The sequence below is a fragment of the Rhea americana genome, unplaced genomic scaffold (genome assembly GCF_003343005.1).
Source record: "Rhea americana isolate MKP2758 unplaced genomic scaffold, rheAme1 scaffold_22, whole genome shotgun sequence".
NCBI classification, from domain to species: Eukaryota; Metazoa; Chordata; class Aves; order Rheiformes; family Rheidae; genus Rhea; species Rhea americana.
Window position 1 is genome coordinate 2551517 of NW_028186329.1, and position 15354 is coordinate 2566870.

The 15354-nt window shown below is 37.7% G+C and overlaps 1 protein-coding gene across 7 annotated transcripts in view; it reads right to left on the reverse strand.

Annotated features, from left to right (window-relative positions):
- The window catches only part of MCC (MCC regulator of Wnt signaling pathway), a 209081-nt gene that overhangs the window by 145188 nt on the left and 48539 nt on the right, over positions 1-15354 (reverse strand). Inside the window, exons 1-2 of one of the 7 annotated variants that reach the window (XM_085305371.1) lie at positions 5580-6301; positions 3594-3655 (exon numbers count right to left, since the gene is read on the reverse strand). The exons of 5 other annotated variants lie outside the window; for them this stretch is intronic. In XM_085305371.1, coding sequence (XP_085161497.1) covers positions 3594-3629 — 36 coding nt within the window. In that variant the 5' untranslated portion in view covers positions 3630-3655; positions 5580-6301. Of the gene's footprint in view, positions 1-3593; positions 3656-5579; positions 6302-15354 lie in introns of those variants that run through there. One more of the 7 variants, XM_085305370.1, reaches the window with a different exon arrangement.

Below are 15354 nucleotides of genomic sequence, written 5' to 3' on the forward strand. Positions count from 1 at the left end.
GTACAGGAAAATGTCAGTTTTGTGAGGTGGCTTAGCACTTCACAAAGCCCACAAAAATCAGGAAAGAGGACAGAGAATGGGCAGAGTTCACCAAAGAAAACATCTATAAAGAGGTGCAGCAAACTGTACCTCAGTGTCTCTGCAGTAATAAAGCTGAGAAAACACTTGTAAGGCTAGGGGCATTATTGCTACCCATCAAATGAGATTTTTACTCAGATCTCCATCAGAACCCATTTAATCTCTCCTGAAGATCTAAGCATCTATTACTGCATTTCCTTCCCCAAGACTTACATGTTTAACACCAGTCATTACTCAGTAGTTCACACAAACTGTTCACTAGTTTTGATTTCTTTGAGCTGTTATCAAAGAAATCAGCTATGCAACTTTTTCAAGGTTAAAGTAATTTTAAAGTATGCCATGTTTAATTTTTGATAATCACATTCCACTCTGTTTCATTGCAAGACCACAATATTTTAAAGAATCAACATTAAGAATTTATCATGGTCCCCAAAACATCCTTTGACTGGGGGAAAACTGTACCCTCTCCAGTAGCAAGATGCTGTACTCATTCCCTTTTCATTACAGTTTCCATACATCTTTGACACTGAAGGCCAAACCTATGTCCAGTATCAGAGAGAGGATTCCAGTGGGAAATGATGCATCCATCTGCTTACAAAAGGAGTACTAAGAATATAYCTGCATGCTTGCTACAAAGCCAGAGATCATTCAGAAAGCAGATGCAGTATTAGCATGACATTTACTCACTGTTTTAACGGTAAGACTACCACACTGAGGAAGATAAAGCAAGTGTTTTGAGTTTTATTCCCAGCCTTAAATACATACAAAACCTGTTTTCCGTTCCTTCAGTGCTATTTCCTCACATGTATGTACAGAAGGAGCACAAGCTGATGCATGTTCTAAAAGAACAGAAAACCATGCAAAACTACCTCAGGGTGGGGATTGCCACTGCAGAATTTCTCCCTTGCCAGCAAGGCTCAGCCCCAGTATGCTGCTTTTTCCCCACTGGCTACCCATCCCACCCCATGAGCTACCTCCAGCTCATTCACTGGCCTCACAAATACAACTTCAGGCTGCCCTTTTCTTTCTGTAATTTTTCTTCTACTTTTTTTTCCTCAAAGTGCAATCTAAAAGTATAGCAGTGGTGCAACATAAATCTTAAAAGAAAGTACAATATTGTCCTACACTATAAAGAAAATTGTAATTTAAGCCTCTAAAATTTGGCTATCCCTTTATCTCTTCATATCTTACATTACAGGCAAAACTTTGGTGAAACCCTTTTTATGAACTCGCTATTCTGTTTCCCATACAAAGATAAACTTTGATTTCTATCTTTGCTTCCCCTCCCCAAAACTTTAAACACCATTTTGGTTAAACAAACAAACAAAAAACCAAACAAACTGATGAAGAACAACAAAAAATGTCCTTTTTTCTAGGACAAACAGCCAAGCTGTTTGTTCTATGCAATATAAAGGGTTAAAGAACATGTAGCTATATCTAAGATTGTAAACAACATTTACCTTCTAAACGCCTGACTTCTAAGCACAAAGAAAGAGGCAGAAGGTATAAAGTATGCACTTAAAGAAGCAACCTACTTTCTAATTTTGCTGTGAAGTAAAGAATATCCTTTTCAAAAATTATACACCATCAGCTTATACAAGAAGTGCTAAAAGAACATAGTTAAAAATCACATTAAGAAAAAACAGCTGCACCTAAAGTGCTGAATGTATTGCAATAATATAATATCAGCTCTTAGCCCGTGACAAGTTCTCTTAGGCATAATTTTTACAGGAAATCCACGAGGCTCACTTTAATGAAAATTATATCCAAGGACAGAATTTCACTCTTAATTCAGGGATAAAATTTAGCCCTTAAATACAAAACTGAGAAGAACACCATGAAGCACAGTGTTTAGGTTCGTTTCTTGTTCCTACACTACTAATCTGAATAGTCCCCAAATTAGGCACGTGCATAACTACCGACAAGATTGAGCCTTACAGTTGTACTAGGTCACAGCACAGATCTCCCTACCTCAGCGTGCCATCTCAACAGCTGCTGACCAAGGGTGGCTAAAATGACAGGACAAGCACGTAGCAGAACCTCCCAACAGTGCTGTTTCACCTTTAAGCAATTTGAGGCACAGGGACTTGCGGAATTAAAGGTAGTATTTTTGAATTTGGAAGACAGAGAAAAAATAGATTAAGCAATCCAGCTCCTTCCATACAAATACCCCTCCCTGCAGAATAACTAACTGCATATGTACTAAGTCTGTAAATTCCGATATACTTTCATTTTTAACTCTATAAAAAACAATCTGTAATTGCAGTTTCTATGCACTGAACTGCACCTCTGCAGGCTTTCAACAACACTCATAGTGTTGGATTTAAAAATATACTCTGTAATTGCACTCAGGGTTTACAGCATCAAATTACTAAAAAAACCCCAAAGGAATCCAAAGAGCACTTACCTAATTTGGATGTCATATACTGTATATAAATTATATTCTTTCTTAATCAAGCCTTAAAAAGCAAACTCTATAAATAATATTGTGCCGTAATATTGACATCTGAAAGCCTATTTCATAAAAGTAGAAGTGAGATTGGTTAGACATTTTTTTGTATTTTCAAAGGTATCAAAATCTCTACTACATTCTCATTGGGTACAACAATCATCAGTAAATTTTAGATTCGCCTCTCCCAATGTATTGTATATTGGAAAAAAAAAGAGAAAGGAAAAAAAAAGAAAATGCTAACAGCACCACAGCAAAACTTGCTATTGTATAATGAAAACAATGCTTTTTCTACCTCTCTCTGCAGTTACATTCTGAATCTGTCATACAAACAGCACATAGACTAATCATTCTTTGTGTAGAGACCAAAAAAGAGTAGGTTGAAAGGAAGGCAGAGAAAATAAGGTAATAGGTATTAATATATGTATCAATAACAATAGCTTGAACTCTGCAGTTAGGGGCTACTGAAAACAAATGATGAATTTTGTAGTATGAGTGACCAGTGAAAGAAATAAAGGCTTTTTTGAGTTTTTTTAGTTGTTTTTTGTTTTCAGCATGAACTTGGGGGTGGGGGAAAGGAGAGGTGGTGAGGAACAAATAAAGTATCGAGACCTGTATTTACCTGGACAATAGTTTAGGAATAGCAAAAATGAACCATACACCATTTACTGCAACCACAGATGTGGCCTATTTTTTCCAAAGACAGATGCATCTCTCAAACTAAAAGAAGTTTAAATACAAATGGAATGCTTTACAACGATTTCATTTTCTATTTTGTCTAAGGCATCCATTGAAGAATGCATTATATCTCCAAAGCTTTGGAGTCTTCTTGTTTATTTTAATGACTGTAGCTTCATACCTAGAGCAACCTGTACTCAGATAAAGAGACCCAGGCATCCACACCAAAAATCAATGTCCATCAAGTTCTTACAATGGTCATTCTTGATCTGTTACCATATTTGCTATTCAGCCATATATACTAGTTGCCCACTGTAACGTGAAAATACAAGCTCACAGTAGAGACAGAGGTGAATGTGAAATTCCACTAAGACTGTATTAGTCTCACCAAATTCCCATTGTAGCTGGTTCGACCTTGGCCCATTGTTTAAATGAACCTGTTGCTACTATCTTCCAGTGACGAAAACCAAACATGCCATACAGAAGAGACAGACAGAAAACAAGGGAAAGGAGAAAAGCATGAACAAGAGGTGAGAAACACAGTTAAATAATATATATATACAACCTTTATCCAAAGCTTCCTAATCTACCAAAGACCAGTGCTGAAATTAACCTGGCCCTGTGAGCAAAACATGCTAAAAGCATGCTCACACAAGCAGCTCAAATCACAAAGGTAAAAACCATCCGTAAAGATGATGATTAACAGCTGGGGAAGTTAAGAGTTTAAGATCTTCACTGCTTCGTCTGCAGTCAGAAAGGGGTCTATCAGTCGTCCTGGAGTACAAATGTAACCCAACTATTAAAGTTTTTTTTTATTATTATTATTAAATAAATGAACAAAAATGTGCCATTATGCATAGTCACAGCCCTCTTTTGATATTTCCCACGTTAAAATGTCAGAAGAAAAAGATAAGGAATATCTTATTACAAAGAAGTCTTACACCATGAACGAATACAGTAAATTTGAACTAGTAAAGTATTAATTAGTCTAGTCAGGTAGAATCGTTACCAGTAAACACTGCCTGCTCCAAATAACTATCCACTGACACTCCAGGTTTTATGTGATCTTACACAGCCCTGAATATTCAATGTGAGGGAACAGAAAGCAATGATCAATAAGCCACTAACATAGTTGTACCCAGAAACACCATGGGCAGAGTCTGGATGAAAATATCCTGGACTTTTATGCTGAGTTTATGAACTTAATTTAGACTGAGGTGCCAAGATACTTTTTTTAAGGAATCATCTGCAAGTAACACAGAGTTAACTTAGCTCAACTCTTTTTTACTTAAAGTGGGAACATTATGAAATTTCTTTCACTAAAACTCCACAGTCACAAACCTACTGTTCCTCTTCATGGCAGCATACTGCACTGGTCCAGTACCTACTCTGCTTTTTCCTGTAAAAAGTGAACTTATTCCTTCTGCCAAGCGTTATCATACCACTTCTAATAAAACAGATATATAAAATAAATAAATGATACATTACAATAAAAGGTATATCAAAGAAATGGGCAAGGAGAAAGAAAAGGATTTCATTTAAACTGGGGCAATACAGATTACAGATTCAATTTTCTACAAAATGACCTTAATAGGATGCTCAGAGTTTCATAGTATAACTAAAATTAGGCAGTTCTCAGGACAAATATGAGCATTAGGGTGGTACATCTACGATATTTCAATAACTGTCAGAAGATACTGCTTCTAACAAATTTATTAAACGTTTGCACAGTATCTGACATAGTCTTAATTTCAAATTAATTAAAAATAAGCAATGTCGTACAAAAAACAGATATACTTGCAACTATAAGAAATAATACCTTACTACGGTTTATAAGGGAAAAGCAGAAAGTTTCCCATGGCTTATTTCCTCTCCTTYTAGGCAAGGAAATATTCATCTAATCCAAAGGAACACCACCACCTTAGCTAAACACAATCAAACACAACTTCTGCCAGTGTTGTTGTATTACTGATAAATATCTGTCATCATCTGCTCACTCCACTTCCCTTCTAAATTAGTCACCATATACTTAACCTCAGCTGAGATCTCCAGCTAAGATTTCACCTACTGCAAAGATGAACGTTGGGTATAAACACAGCTCTTGGGAGGTGAAGGAATCTGTGCAGCCAGACTACAGGAAAAAAAAAATGTCTTTACATGGTTACAACCATCTGCTTTTTACCGCTTATTCAGACCAAAGCAAGCAAGCAAGTTCAGGTCATTTCCTGACTGGTACAGCAAGTTACAGCAAGATACACATTCTATTAATTTTTAATTGCATTGCTTGTAGTCTGAAAGCCCAAAAGGAGAGAGGATCTTTTTTTCTAAAAAAAAAATAAATAAATAAATAAAGAAGGACACTGAAACTGCTTACCTCACTCAGCTCCGCAGGGGAGTCATTTCCATATTTCATAGCAACTCCAGAATTCATGATTAGACTTTTTAGGGCTTGACGATTTTTACAGATTTTAATGCTTCCAAGCTTTGTTTAACAGATTCAATACTTCTTTCTTCTCCAAGATTTCTGTCTTGCACATTTTTCTCTAGACAGCCATTTTCACTCCACATTTATACAGTTCAAATTAATGATGCAAGATCTTCTGAAAGAGCCAAATTAGTTTTCTCTTCACAGGCAACCCATTGCTGCAAAAAACTCGTTAACACCGTAGAGTGCTTGGAGAATGCAGGGAAAGTACTGCTTGCCGGATGGCTCTCCTAGTACATCTGTAAGTTTTGCTTCATCTCTGCTGTCCGTTTTATGCTGCCCTTTTCCCCAACTCTGTTTGGGGGCATCTCCGAAAGCTGTTTAATGTACTCAGAACAATTTGATGACCTTCATACAAGCTCACAATGAAAATACGACAACAGCGCTGCAAAGATCTTCTGTGTTGGGGGAGAAAGAAGGCACAAGAGAAGAAACCCCCGCCTCCAGAGACAAACCAATCCTGCACTTCACGCTAAAGTTTCCCCTGCCAGTGAGCCTGGAGTTTAAGTGGTTTATGATCAAACACAGCTGTCTTGCTGCTGGCTAAAGGGTGCATGGAAGGGGCGGTACTAAAAGGAGAGTGCAAGTGGGAGGGAGAGAGCTACAGAGAGTTCATTTTGGAATTGCAGGCATCTTTTCCAGCTTTCTGTATACTAATTCCTATACTCAAAATTATAAAGATAAGTAAGTAACAGGAAAAGCCACCTGGATAACAGTAAGTTGGATTCATATTACCCTATTCCCTTGTGCAATTAAGTAAGGAGATTTGTGGGGGTGGGGCAAGATTGTAATGATTTCAAAAAGGTCACAGTAAGCCCAAAAGCACCCTTGGAAAGCCACAGATTTTGCATAGCACACTGATGTTTTACAAAATGGGAAGACGCTACCAGAATAAAGGGAAAAGAATATTTGATTTCAACACCCAACTAAAAATCCAGAAAAATCCTTAATGCAATAGATTTGTGGACACGTTGTGCTCATTCCAAAAAGAAACTCCTTTCCCTCACCACCAATCCCACAAAATATAGTGATAGCTCTATATGCTTTGTGCTGCAGGGTTATGATATACTTCTGGAGTTAGAAATTGGGAATACCACACACTGTAGCCAAAATTTACATGATTATCTTGGTTTAATACAATGCTTTACCACAGCATCAAATCCTGCTAAGGGTTTTTTTTTTTTTTTTTTTTTTAATGAGAAACAGAAATAAATTCTATATAAACCATGGTAATTCCTCACACCTCAGCAAACATTTATGTGGCAAACAATGCTCTCCAAGAGTAATGCTTTGAAAATAATCCTGCTATTTTTTTTTATTTTCTATTAATCATACTAATCACAGATGTATACCAGTATGCAGATAAAAATAATTCATCCAAATGACAATACAGAAAACAGATTAAGAACAAGGACCACTGTCCATCAACTTCTTATACTGAAAGGCACTAGTACTGCTTTCTCAGTCTGAGCCTCAGGCCCCCAGTCCTTCCTCAGTACCAGAATCACAAACTACAGCTCTCCTTCCAAATCAGGGTGTAAGGAGAAATGCCACAGTTTCTGCATGCATTTTTAACTTCCATCCTCCAGCTCTATTTTCCAGCCTTTTCTTTCTCTTTTCTGTATTTTTTCTAAGTTGCTTTCCTGTTTGGTTTTTCTTTTTTCTTTTCTTTTTTGGAGGGGGATTTCCCATTCTTTTTCATGTCTACCTACATTGCCTCCATCTTTCAGGATTTTCTTCCTGGAGAGCATCTGCCCAGTCTCACCTTTACAATCAGTCCTGTCTGCATATTCAGTTGCTTCCCTGTAATCTTTCTTATTCATCTGCTTTGTTCCCAACATTTAACTTTCCCTCAAATACCAGCAACAGGCTGCACTGCTCTCTTGTGGCAGATTGCTGTTGTCTCAGCCAAAAGAAACAGCACAGGGCAAACAGCAAAACCTGCCTCCAGGTGGTAGGGAGCCATGATGATGTAGTCCTGCAGACCACAGATGGCAATATGGAACAGTGTAATTTTGGAACAAAGTAGTTTTGCACATTGCTTTGCTGTGCATTACAATGTGATTAGTGGAGCATTATTCCTAGAAACAGAGTGACTTACCTCCTTTCTCAAAAATGAGGAAAAACAACTTTGGTTCAAAACCTGCTGCAGCTGACATGATACACTTGAAAATACTTTATCTTTTCCAGGTTACACCTTCCCAAATGGGACAGTGACAAACTTCTTGCATGCTAAGTCAGCATCTCTATCACCTCCTTATATGTCTGGTCTCATCTCTGTCCAATTCTGGCACATGCAACACAGGTTCTCCAGCGCACAGATGAGCCCTAGAATTGCTTAAGAATAAAGTTCTAAGGTTTTCTTTTTTAAATAATTTTGTATTAATTATGATTCTAAAATTTCCCATATTATAGATCAAAAATGACAAATAGTTCCTACCTGGCTAAAAACAAGCACTCAGGTTTTGATTCACCTTCCTCACTCGCCACTGCTGTGACCTCCTGGCAGACTAGCCAATGGACAGACAGGGCACATGACACTGCATGGACACCCAAGCATAAGGGTGCAGGACATCTGGCAATCTGAACTAGCTCCACACAGTACTGCACCCATATCTTACACAGGATTTTATTTTGTTCCTTTCCAAGTCTAAACACTAACATGATAGACAGTCATTGACCGCAGAACAAAAGCAAAATTTGTGTTATTTCAGATGTACACAAGAACATAGGAGGTACATGCAGATACTATCAGAGCAATACTTACTTTAAATTTAAAATGAGTTGCAACTGACTTGCAAATTAATGAAACAGTTAATCCAAACAGGGATGAAAAATTGTTTCACCTTAATCCCAGTTAAGTCCATTACAACTGCTGCATGCTCACACCAGGCACACACATTTCTGAATGGAAAGCACCCACCATTATCTTTAACCAACCCRCAGATACTGCCACTGTCAGCTTCCACTTAGGTTAAAGTCCTTAGAAACTCCTGAATTAATTCTTCTGGAGCGATAAAGAGTAGTTTTTACCGATTCACGGATTTCTATTTTGGATACTTTTGCATTAATCCCCACATGCATGGATATTTCTGAGAGTCTACAGACTCACCTGTTCTTGCTGATCAGCGGGTCTGCTCTAGTTTTAAACAGCTAGAAAACACCCTTACAGAATACATATTCGGATAAACTGGTAGCAAGGCTCATCTTAATTACAAGAGGCATTTGTTTTTCCCATCATGAAATGAGAATCTGATACTTGATTTGTGAACACTTCCTCATTGTAGTTAGCTAAGACTAAATGTAATCACACCTGTAAAATTATAATCATTGTACGAAAAATTTTAAATCATGACTCAAACCATCTGAACTTCTTCTGAATAATATTAAGATTTAGATCTTGCTCCTCTGTGAAATTTATCTAACATTTCTCCAGTTTCACTTATTAACTCAGTAAGAATTGTATCTTATCATGGAATTAAATTCCCAGAGAGATCTGACCAACTGTCTCTAGGCAGTTTCACTGTTTTCAAATACACTAAGTGATCTAATACAGTATTGGGGTACTAAGAACTTTGTTGAAGCCCAAGTGCATTTTTCCACTGGCTTGTGCCACAGGCAGCCTTCAAGGAAAACAACGAAAAATCTTGAGAATGCCAATTCAGTATTGCCAGAAAGGAGAGCCTTGAGATCCAGACAGAAAGAGCTGCGTATAAGGCTCAGTTCCTATCCATTTCTGCTTGGCTGCTAACTGTTCATTTACTCTCTCCCTGACTCAGTTCCTCATCTAAGGTAATCATACTCCCTTGCTCTCAACCTTGTCTCTGCCTTCTTTATTTAGCCTCTATGGCCTTTGGGGGTGGAATCTCTGAATAGGTACTTGTACACTTCTTAGCCGAAGAGGGCCTAGTCTCAGTGGATGCCTCAGCCTGTATTTCCATAACATAAACAAGACTGACAAACTGGATAAACCTGACTGTCATGGAGGCGGACAGAAAAAGTATACACCAAACATATGCGGTCAAGACTGGGCTGAGCTTCCAGCCAGCCTCAGTGCATTCTGACCAGTTAGTGCTCTCTGCACCACTAAAGCACTTGTGCTGCATGTTGCCTGTAGGTACGTGTATTTGCATTGACAGATTCTTCCTCAGATAAGCTCAGAATCATCCAGTGACGACTGTTAGTGTGGCAAGTTTGCTCAATGTGGATCTAATAATCTGATGGCCACTCTATTCCATTTCTTTACTGTTTTTTTTAACTTATGTTAAAAGAGTCATTGAAAAGTATCAGATATTTACTGAGGAGTCTATCTTTTGGTTGTCTCTGGATAATCATTCAGCAAGGTTTACTCTTATCAGCTGGCATAACACCATTCTTTTGGGATAAGATGCAACTTTGCTGCCCTTTTCACCTTTACTTTTGAAAGTCCCATAGAATATGGAATAAACTTAGCACTGTAGAAATTTTACAAGGCCTCTCCCTCATAATACCTCTCAGTAATTACAACACACTATTTCCTAACAGTTACTGGAGCAGGTGTGACAGTCACCATGCATGAGTTTTCCATCAGTCTTATTTTGACAGTTGCAGAGTGAAAACTACACCACAAAAGCAGCTATCTGTTAAATATGTATATATCACATTCTTCAGTCTATAGCATGTGCCATTCCCTGGCAAGCAATTTCACTCTGCATTCAACATGAATGACTGGCTGACCACAATTCTAGTACGTATAAAATAAGGCATTTTTGGTTTGTTCTGTTCAGTTAGCTTTGTCATGGAAACGTCACTAACTGAAGTCTATTAAGCACTTAATTCGTGCTTGTTTATTTCAACATTATCTCTGCAGTTAGAATAGCACCATGCACAGTCTCACATGCAAATAAGTTACCCCCTCAAATATTACAAATATACTACACACAACTAGAAGACAACACATTCTTGTTCTCCCTTTGACACAAAACACACAGGTGTAGTGCCAGGGTCTGCATTTCCACGGACAAAGTACTAGCACTCAGAAGGTTAACATGAAGGCTAAACTTGTAAGTGGAAATTCAATACAATACTTGGATAATGTTTCCAGACGGTTCTTTATTCAATAGCACTAATGCACTGTGATTTAAAAAGGAGAGGTTGAGAAGGACAGTTCCTTCTTCTTGATGCAAACTGTTCTCATTAATGCTACTAAAGGTTATGCACCTAGGCTGAGAGAAAAGAAGTCCAGCTCATTTGAAACAACTGCAAGTAACCTTATACTAAAGAACGAACAACTCATTCTGAAAAACACAAGTAAAGTTCTCTTCTTTCCTTCCATCTTGATTAGTCTAAAACAGATAACATGCCTACAATAATGGAATTTCCAAATAGCACTTCAATCAGCTACTCTCACCCCTTCACCTTTCTCCAAATACTTAATCCACTTAAAATGTCACATCCTTGACCTGACCAGTCTCCTTGGAAGTTTGCATTTGATCCCTCTTTCCATCCTCCATTATTTTATGCCACCAAGCTGTCAACAAACCACTCTCATTTTCTGTCATTTCATCCACAGCCATCACATTCAGTGAGATTCCATCTGACCCCACTGAGCCTTAAACACAGGGTCAGAATGGGAAAAGGACCAAGGAGCCAATGTGCGCCTGTTATTCATGAGACTCATCTGAGAGGACAACAGGGAGAGATAGTAGCAATTTCTAAATTTCTTCTGTCTTGCAGCCACCTAATTATCATCACTGCTTATTTGCTCCTTGCTTACAAACACAAATGAAGCCAGTCTGTAAACTACAGTTCAGCTCGTCGTATTTCTGCTTAGCTTCCCTTCAACATCCAGTATCCCTCCACTTACTCACCACACGGTAAATTCACTCAATTTTTTACCRTCCTCTAGAACCTTGGTACTCATAATCCCATTAAACTCACCTAGAAATAGCCCTGCAGTTTTGCATACTTATTGCACTAAAAATAAGACCATTCTTAGCAATATGTCCTAGCTTAAAGATATCTACTTTCCCACTTTATCAGAAATTGTATCCCTTCATCAGCCACAAACTGAATTTCTTTCAAAACTTCTCACTTGTTTAAATAAGATTTGCCAGGACTCCTCCTCTATGTCTCTTGTTTTTCCCAGTACCAGATAGTGAGATTTCCTCATTTGCATCCTCTCCTCGTTCCTAAACTCCTATTTTTGCATTTCTCCTTCAAAGCTTTTGTCTCCTCCCGTATTTCCAGTTCCAGTCTAAATTCCACAGTCATGCTCTGGTTTCTGCAAACATTCAGCAATCCAACTCCTCTGCTGCCCATTTCTCTTTTACCCCTAAACTCTTCAAGCCATCTATGTGCTGTCAATCTAATTGTTTTCTCTTATCAAAAAAAATTTCCCTCCATTCTGACTCCCATTACCACTAACATATCAATCTAACACTTCCCTGAGCTGGATCAGTGGCCACATAAATGACAGTGGTGACACAAAAAAGGTGGAAGAGAACCTGGCCCCCTGGTTTACATCAGGGCTATACATAGTCTCTTCTCCCCTCCATCCATCCAAACATCAACATTTCAACAGCTGTGCTCAATATCACTGCAGAATATTTAAAAGATGAATTGACAGATACTTTCTGACTACATATATTTACATATGTGTGTATAAAATATATTTTTAGGTTTATATTTACATACGTGTGTGTGTATAAAATATATTTTAAGGTTATATTTTAATATAATTTTTAGTATTTGTTACATGTATATAAAATACATTACAAAATATAGATTCACTTAGACTGAAGTGTTTTGTATGAAGTATTTTATATCAGATGAATTTTGCCGAGCACAAGGCAAGTGTCTAACAGAACCCTACTTGAAAATTTGGCAAGTTGCTGACAGATATGACCTAAAATCAGTATCCTCCAAGATTTTTTGCTGGCATAAGTATTTAAATAAATAGAGTGTCAATTTCTCTGAGTACTTACACGGTTTGGGGAGCTTTCAGTTTGGCAGAAAGTCAAACAAGCATTACTTCAACCATACCATAAGCTAAAATGGTATTTAATAAAACCTCTGCTGAATTTTGAACCCTAGTTTTCAGCCAGAACTATTTTACCATCAACAACTTCAAGTTTTTTACAACTGAATTCCTACTCCTCTCATCTGAATTTGTTTTTACTTGCTATCTTCTTTGGATGAAGAGTTTAGTGGCTACTTATGAAGGTCTGTCAAGTTAGTCTTTGTGTCATTTCTCAGCTTCCTACATATTCAGTATCTAGTAAATATCTGTATTTCTTTGTTTTTCTAAGGTCTCTCCTTTCTCTCTCCCCAGATGGCTAAACTTAAATTCCAAGCTCTGTATTCTAAACCCTGCATCTGATCTATGAAATGCTGTTTCCTGCCCATCCAGCTGCACTCTTTCACCTTTTTGAATTTTCCCAGTGACTCTTTTCCTATGCACTTTCCCACATTCAAGCTTCTCGTAACAATCTTCGAGGCTACCTTACTTCACAACTACAAGAGATAATGTTGAAATTTCTAYTTTGCGCTTCAAATTTGACAGTTTCATTTTATATTGGGAGGGATAGGGAATAATCCTGCTTCATCATTTACAAAATCTCTGACTTTCTTGTATGGTCTGTTTGTTCTACAACCTGAGATCTGCTTACAGTTTTCTCATACCACTCACGTTCATGAAAATACCACTTCTGAGCAGGATTACAAAGCTAAACTCTTCTTTACTTTCAGGCCTCATCTTAACAGCCACTTGCTTCATTCAGTTTAAAAATGACTTGCTAAATATTGCTAGTATTTAGTTACTCAAATAAGGGCCTATCTATAAACTAAAACAAAGGAAATAACTCCATTCAATAACCTCCTTTTTTWAAAAAAATGGTTGTTCTATCATTAAGACAGAAGACCTTTTATCAGTATAAAGAAACACCTGTCATCCTTGTGAGTCCTACAAAAACAAGATGTTTTCTCTTTTTCTGCAATGCATGCTAGACAATCAATATTCACGTAAAAATTAGATTCAACCAATAATAGGCACTTACCATCTCTTTAAAAATGCATAGGGCAGAGAAATTCAATGTCTTTTTCTCCAGTCACTTTCCTAAAATTATAGCTTCAAGTAGATAAAGTAATAGGAAATTCAGCATAGGAAATTAGAGCTGGCTATTTAGCTTAAGGGTACAGACCTTGCTTGGGTACACCAGTCGGGTTCATATTTCATTATGAATTCTTCACAGAACAGAAATTGTCTTTCCTAAAATTCAAATAGCTTATTTTTATGGCTTCCTACCATGACAAAAAGCAGAGTTTTTCTCTGTTTTTGCAATATTTTGCAATATACTGCAACACAGCTATTATTATAATCTGTCTCCCAGCTGCAAAGGGACATTATGCTTTTCTAGTCCAAAATGAAGTAATCATGCTGAAACATTTCTTCACAAAATGTAGAAAGAGGGAGAGCTAGAGAGCACATGTGCAGAACTGCTCACCTCCCATTCTCTCTGCACCGGCACCAAAATAGATCCCCAAACAGCTGTGCTGCCAACCATACGCTCATTAAAAAAAATACCAAACATGAAGAAGAGCTGGGAGTTTGGATGGTGGCAGCATTCTGAATTGGCTCAGCTTAGTGCCCCAGGCCTGACAGTGGCAGAGAGATGATTCCAGAGAGCAGGAGCCTCTTGACTAATTTAATCATGGCACTGATAGGCATTTATGGAAATCTGTCTTGTCTCACTTGGCTGGCAGGATAATGGTTGGCTATTCCATTATAACAGAACTAGCAATGACTTGGAAAACACCAAGAGTCCATCTTTTATTGTTCACAGCGGAAATATTTTCACTTTCTTCTCACAAAACGTAAACAAAACATGAAAGTTTACTATGTGTACAAAAGGGGAGGAGAAGAAAGTCTTATGATCTTTTTAATAGATGAGGATTCACAGAAACTCAACGTTGCCAACTGCAGCAATGTCAGATTAAAAGAGAAATTCCCTTGACTAAAGCTACAAGGTAATCTTTTTGGCACATGGGAATCCAGGAGGTTAATGCTGCTACAACAGACTGATCCTTGGCCTTAGATGTAGCCTTCCACTGCCAAGCAAGACACAATATTAATACTATATTCTACATAGCTGTGTGCAGTGGCACTGGCCCAACATACCAAGTGAACTGCTCTTCATTTCAGACAAATGAAGAAAAACCTGTGGAAAAATAAAAAGAACCGAGCATCTGCATCAGTCAGAGCTCTCCCCTTAACTAGAACAAACAAAATGAGATCCATAAAGYCAGCTTCTTAAGCAGTGAACAAAGTTGGGGGCAGAGACTAAAATCCTTGCAATTAAGTTAAATTAAAAGTTAAGAAATTTGCTCCCTAGACCTTCAGCATACCTACACATGCTTATTCACAGCCTCTTTCCTATAGCATCCAATTGCCCCACACCACTTATCAACACCAATTACAACTGCAGAGATGGTTCAAAACTCATCATTCTGTATACTCCACCATTGTTACGTGCTTGTAATGGATACTGCTTGACTGTAACAAAAAAGATCCAATTAAAAGCCTCAGTCAAGAACACCTATTAAAAGGCTGTCTGAACAAATGTGCACCGTGGTGACACCTGTCACTTAGTGCTCTGATCATCTGCAGACAGATAGTAATAAGATT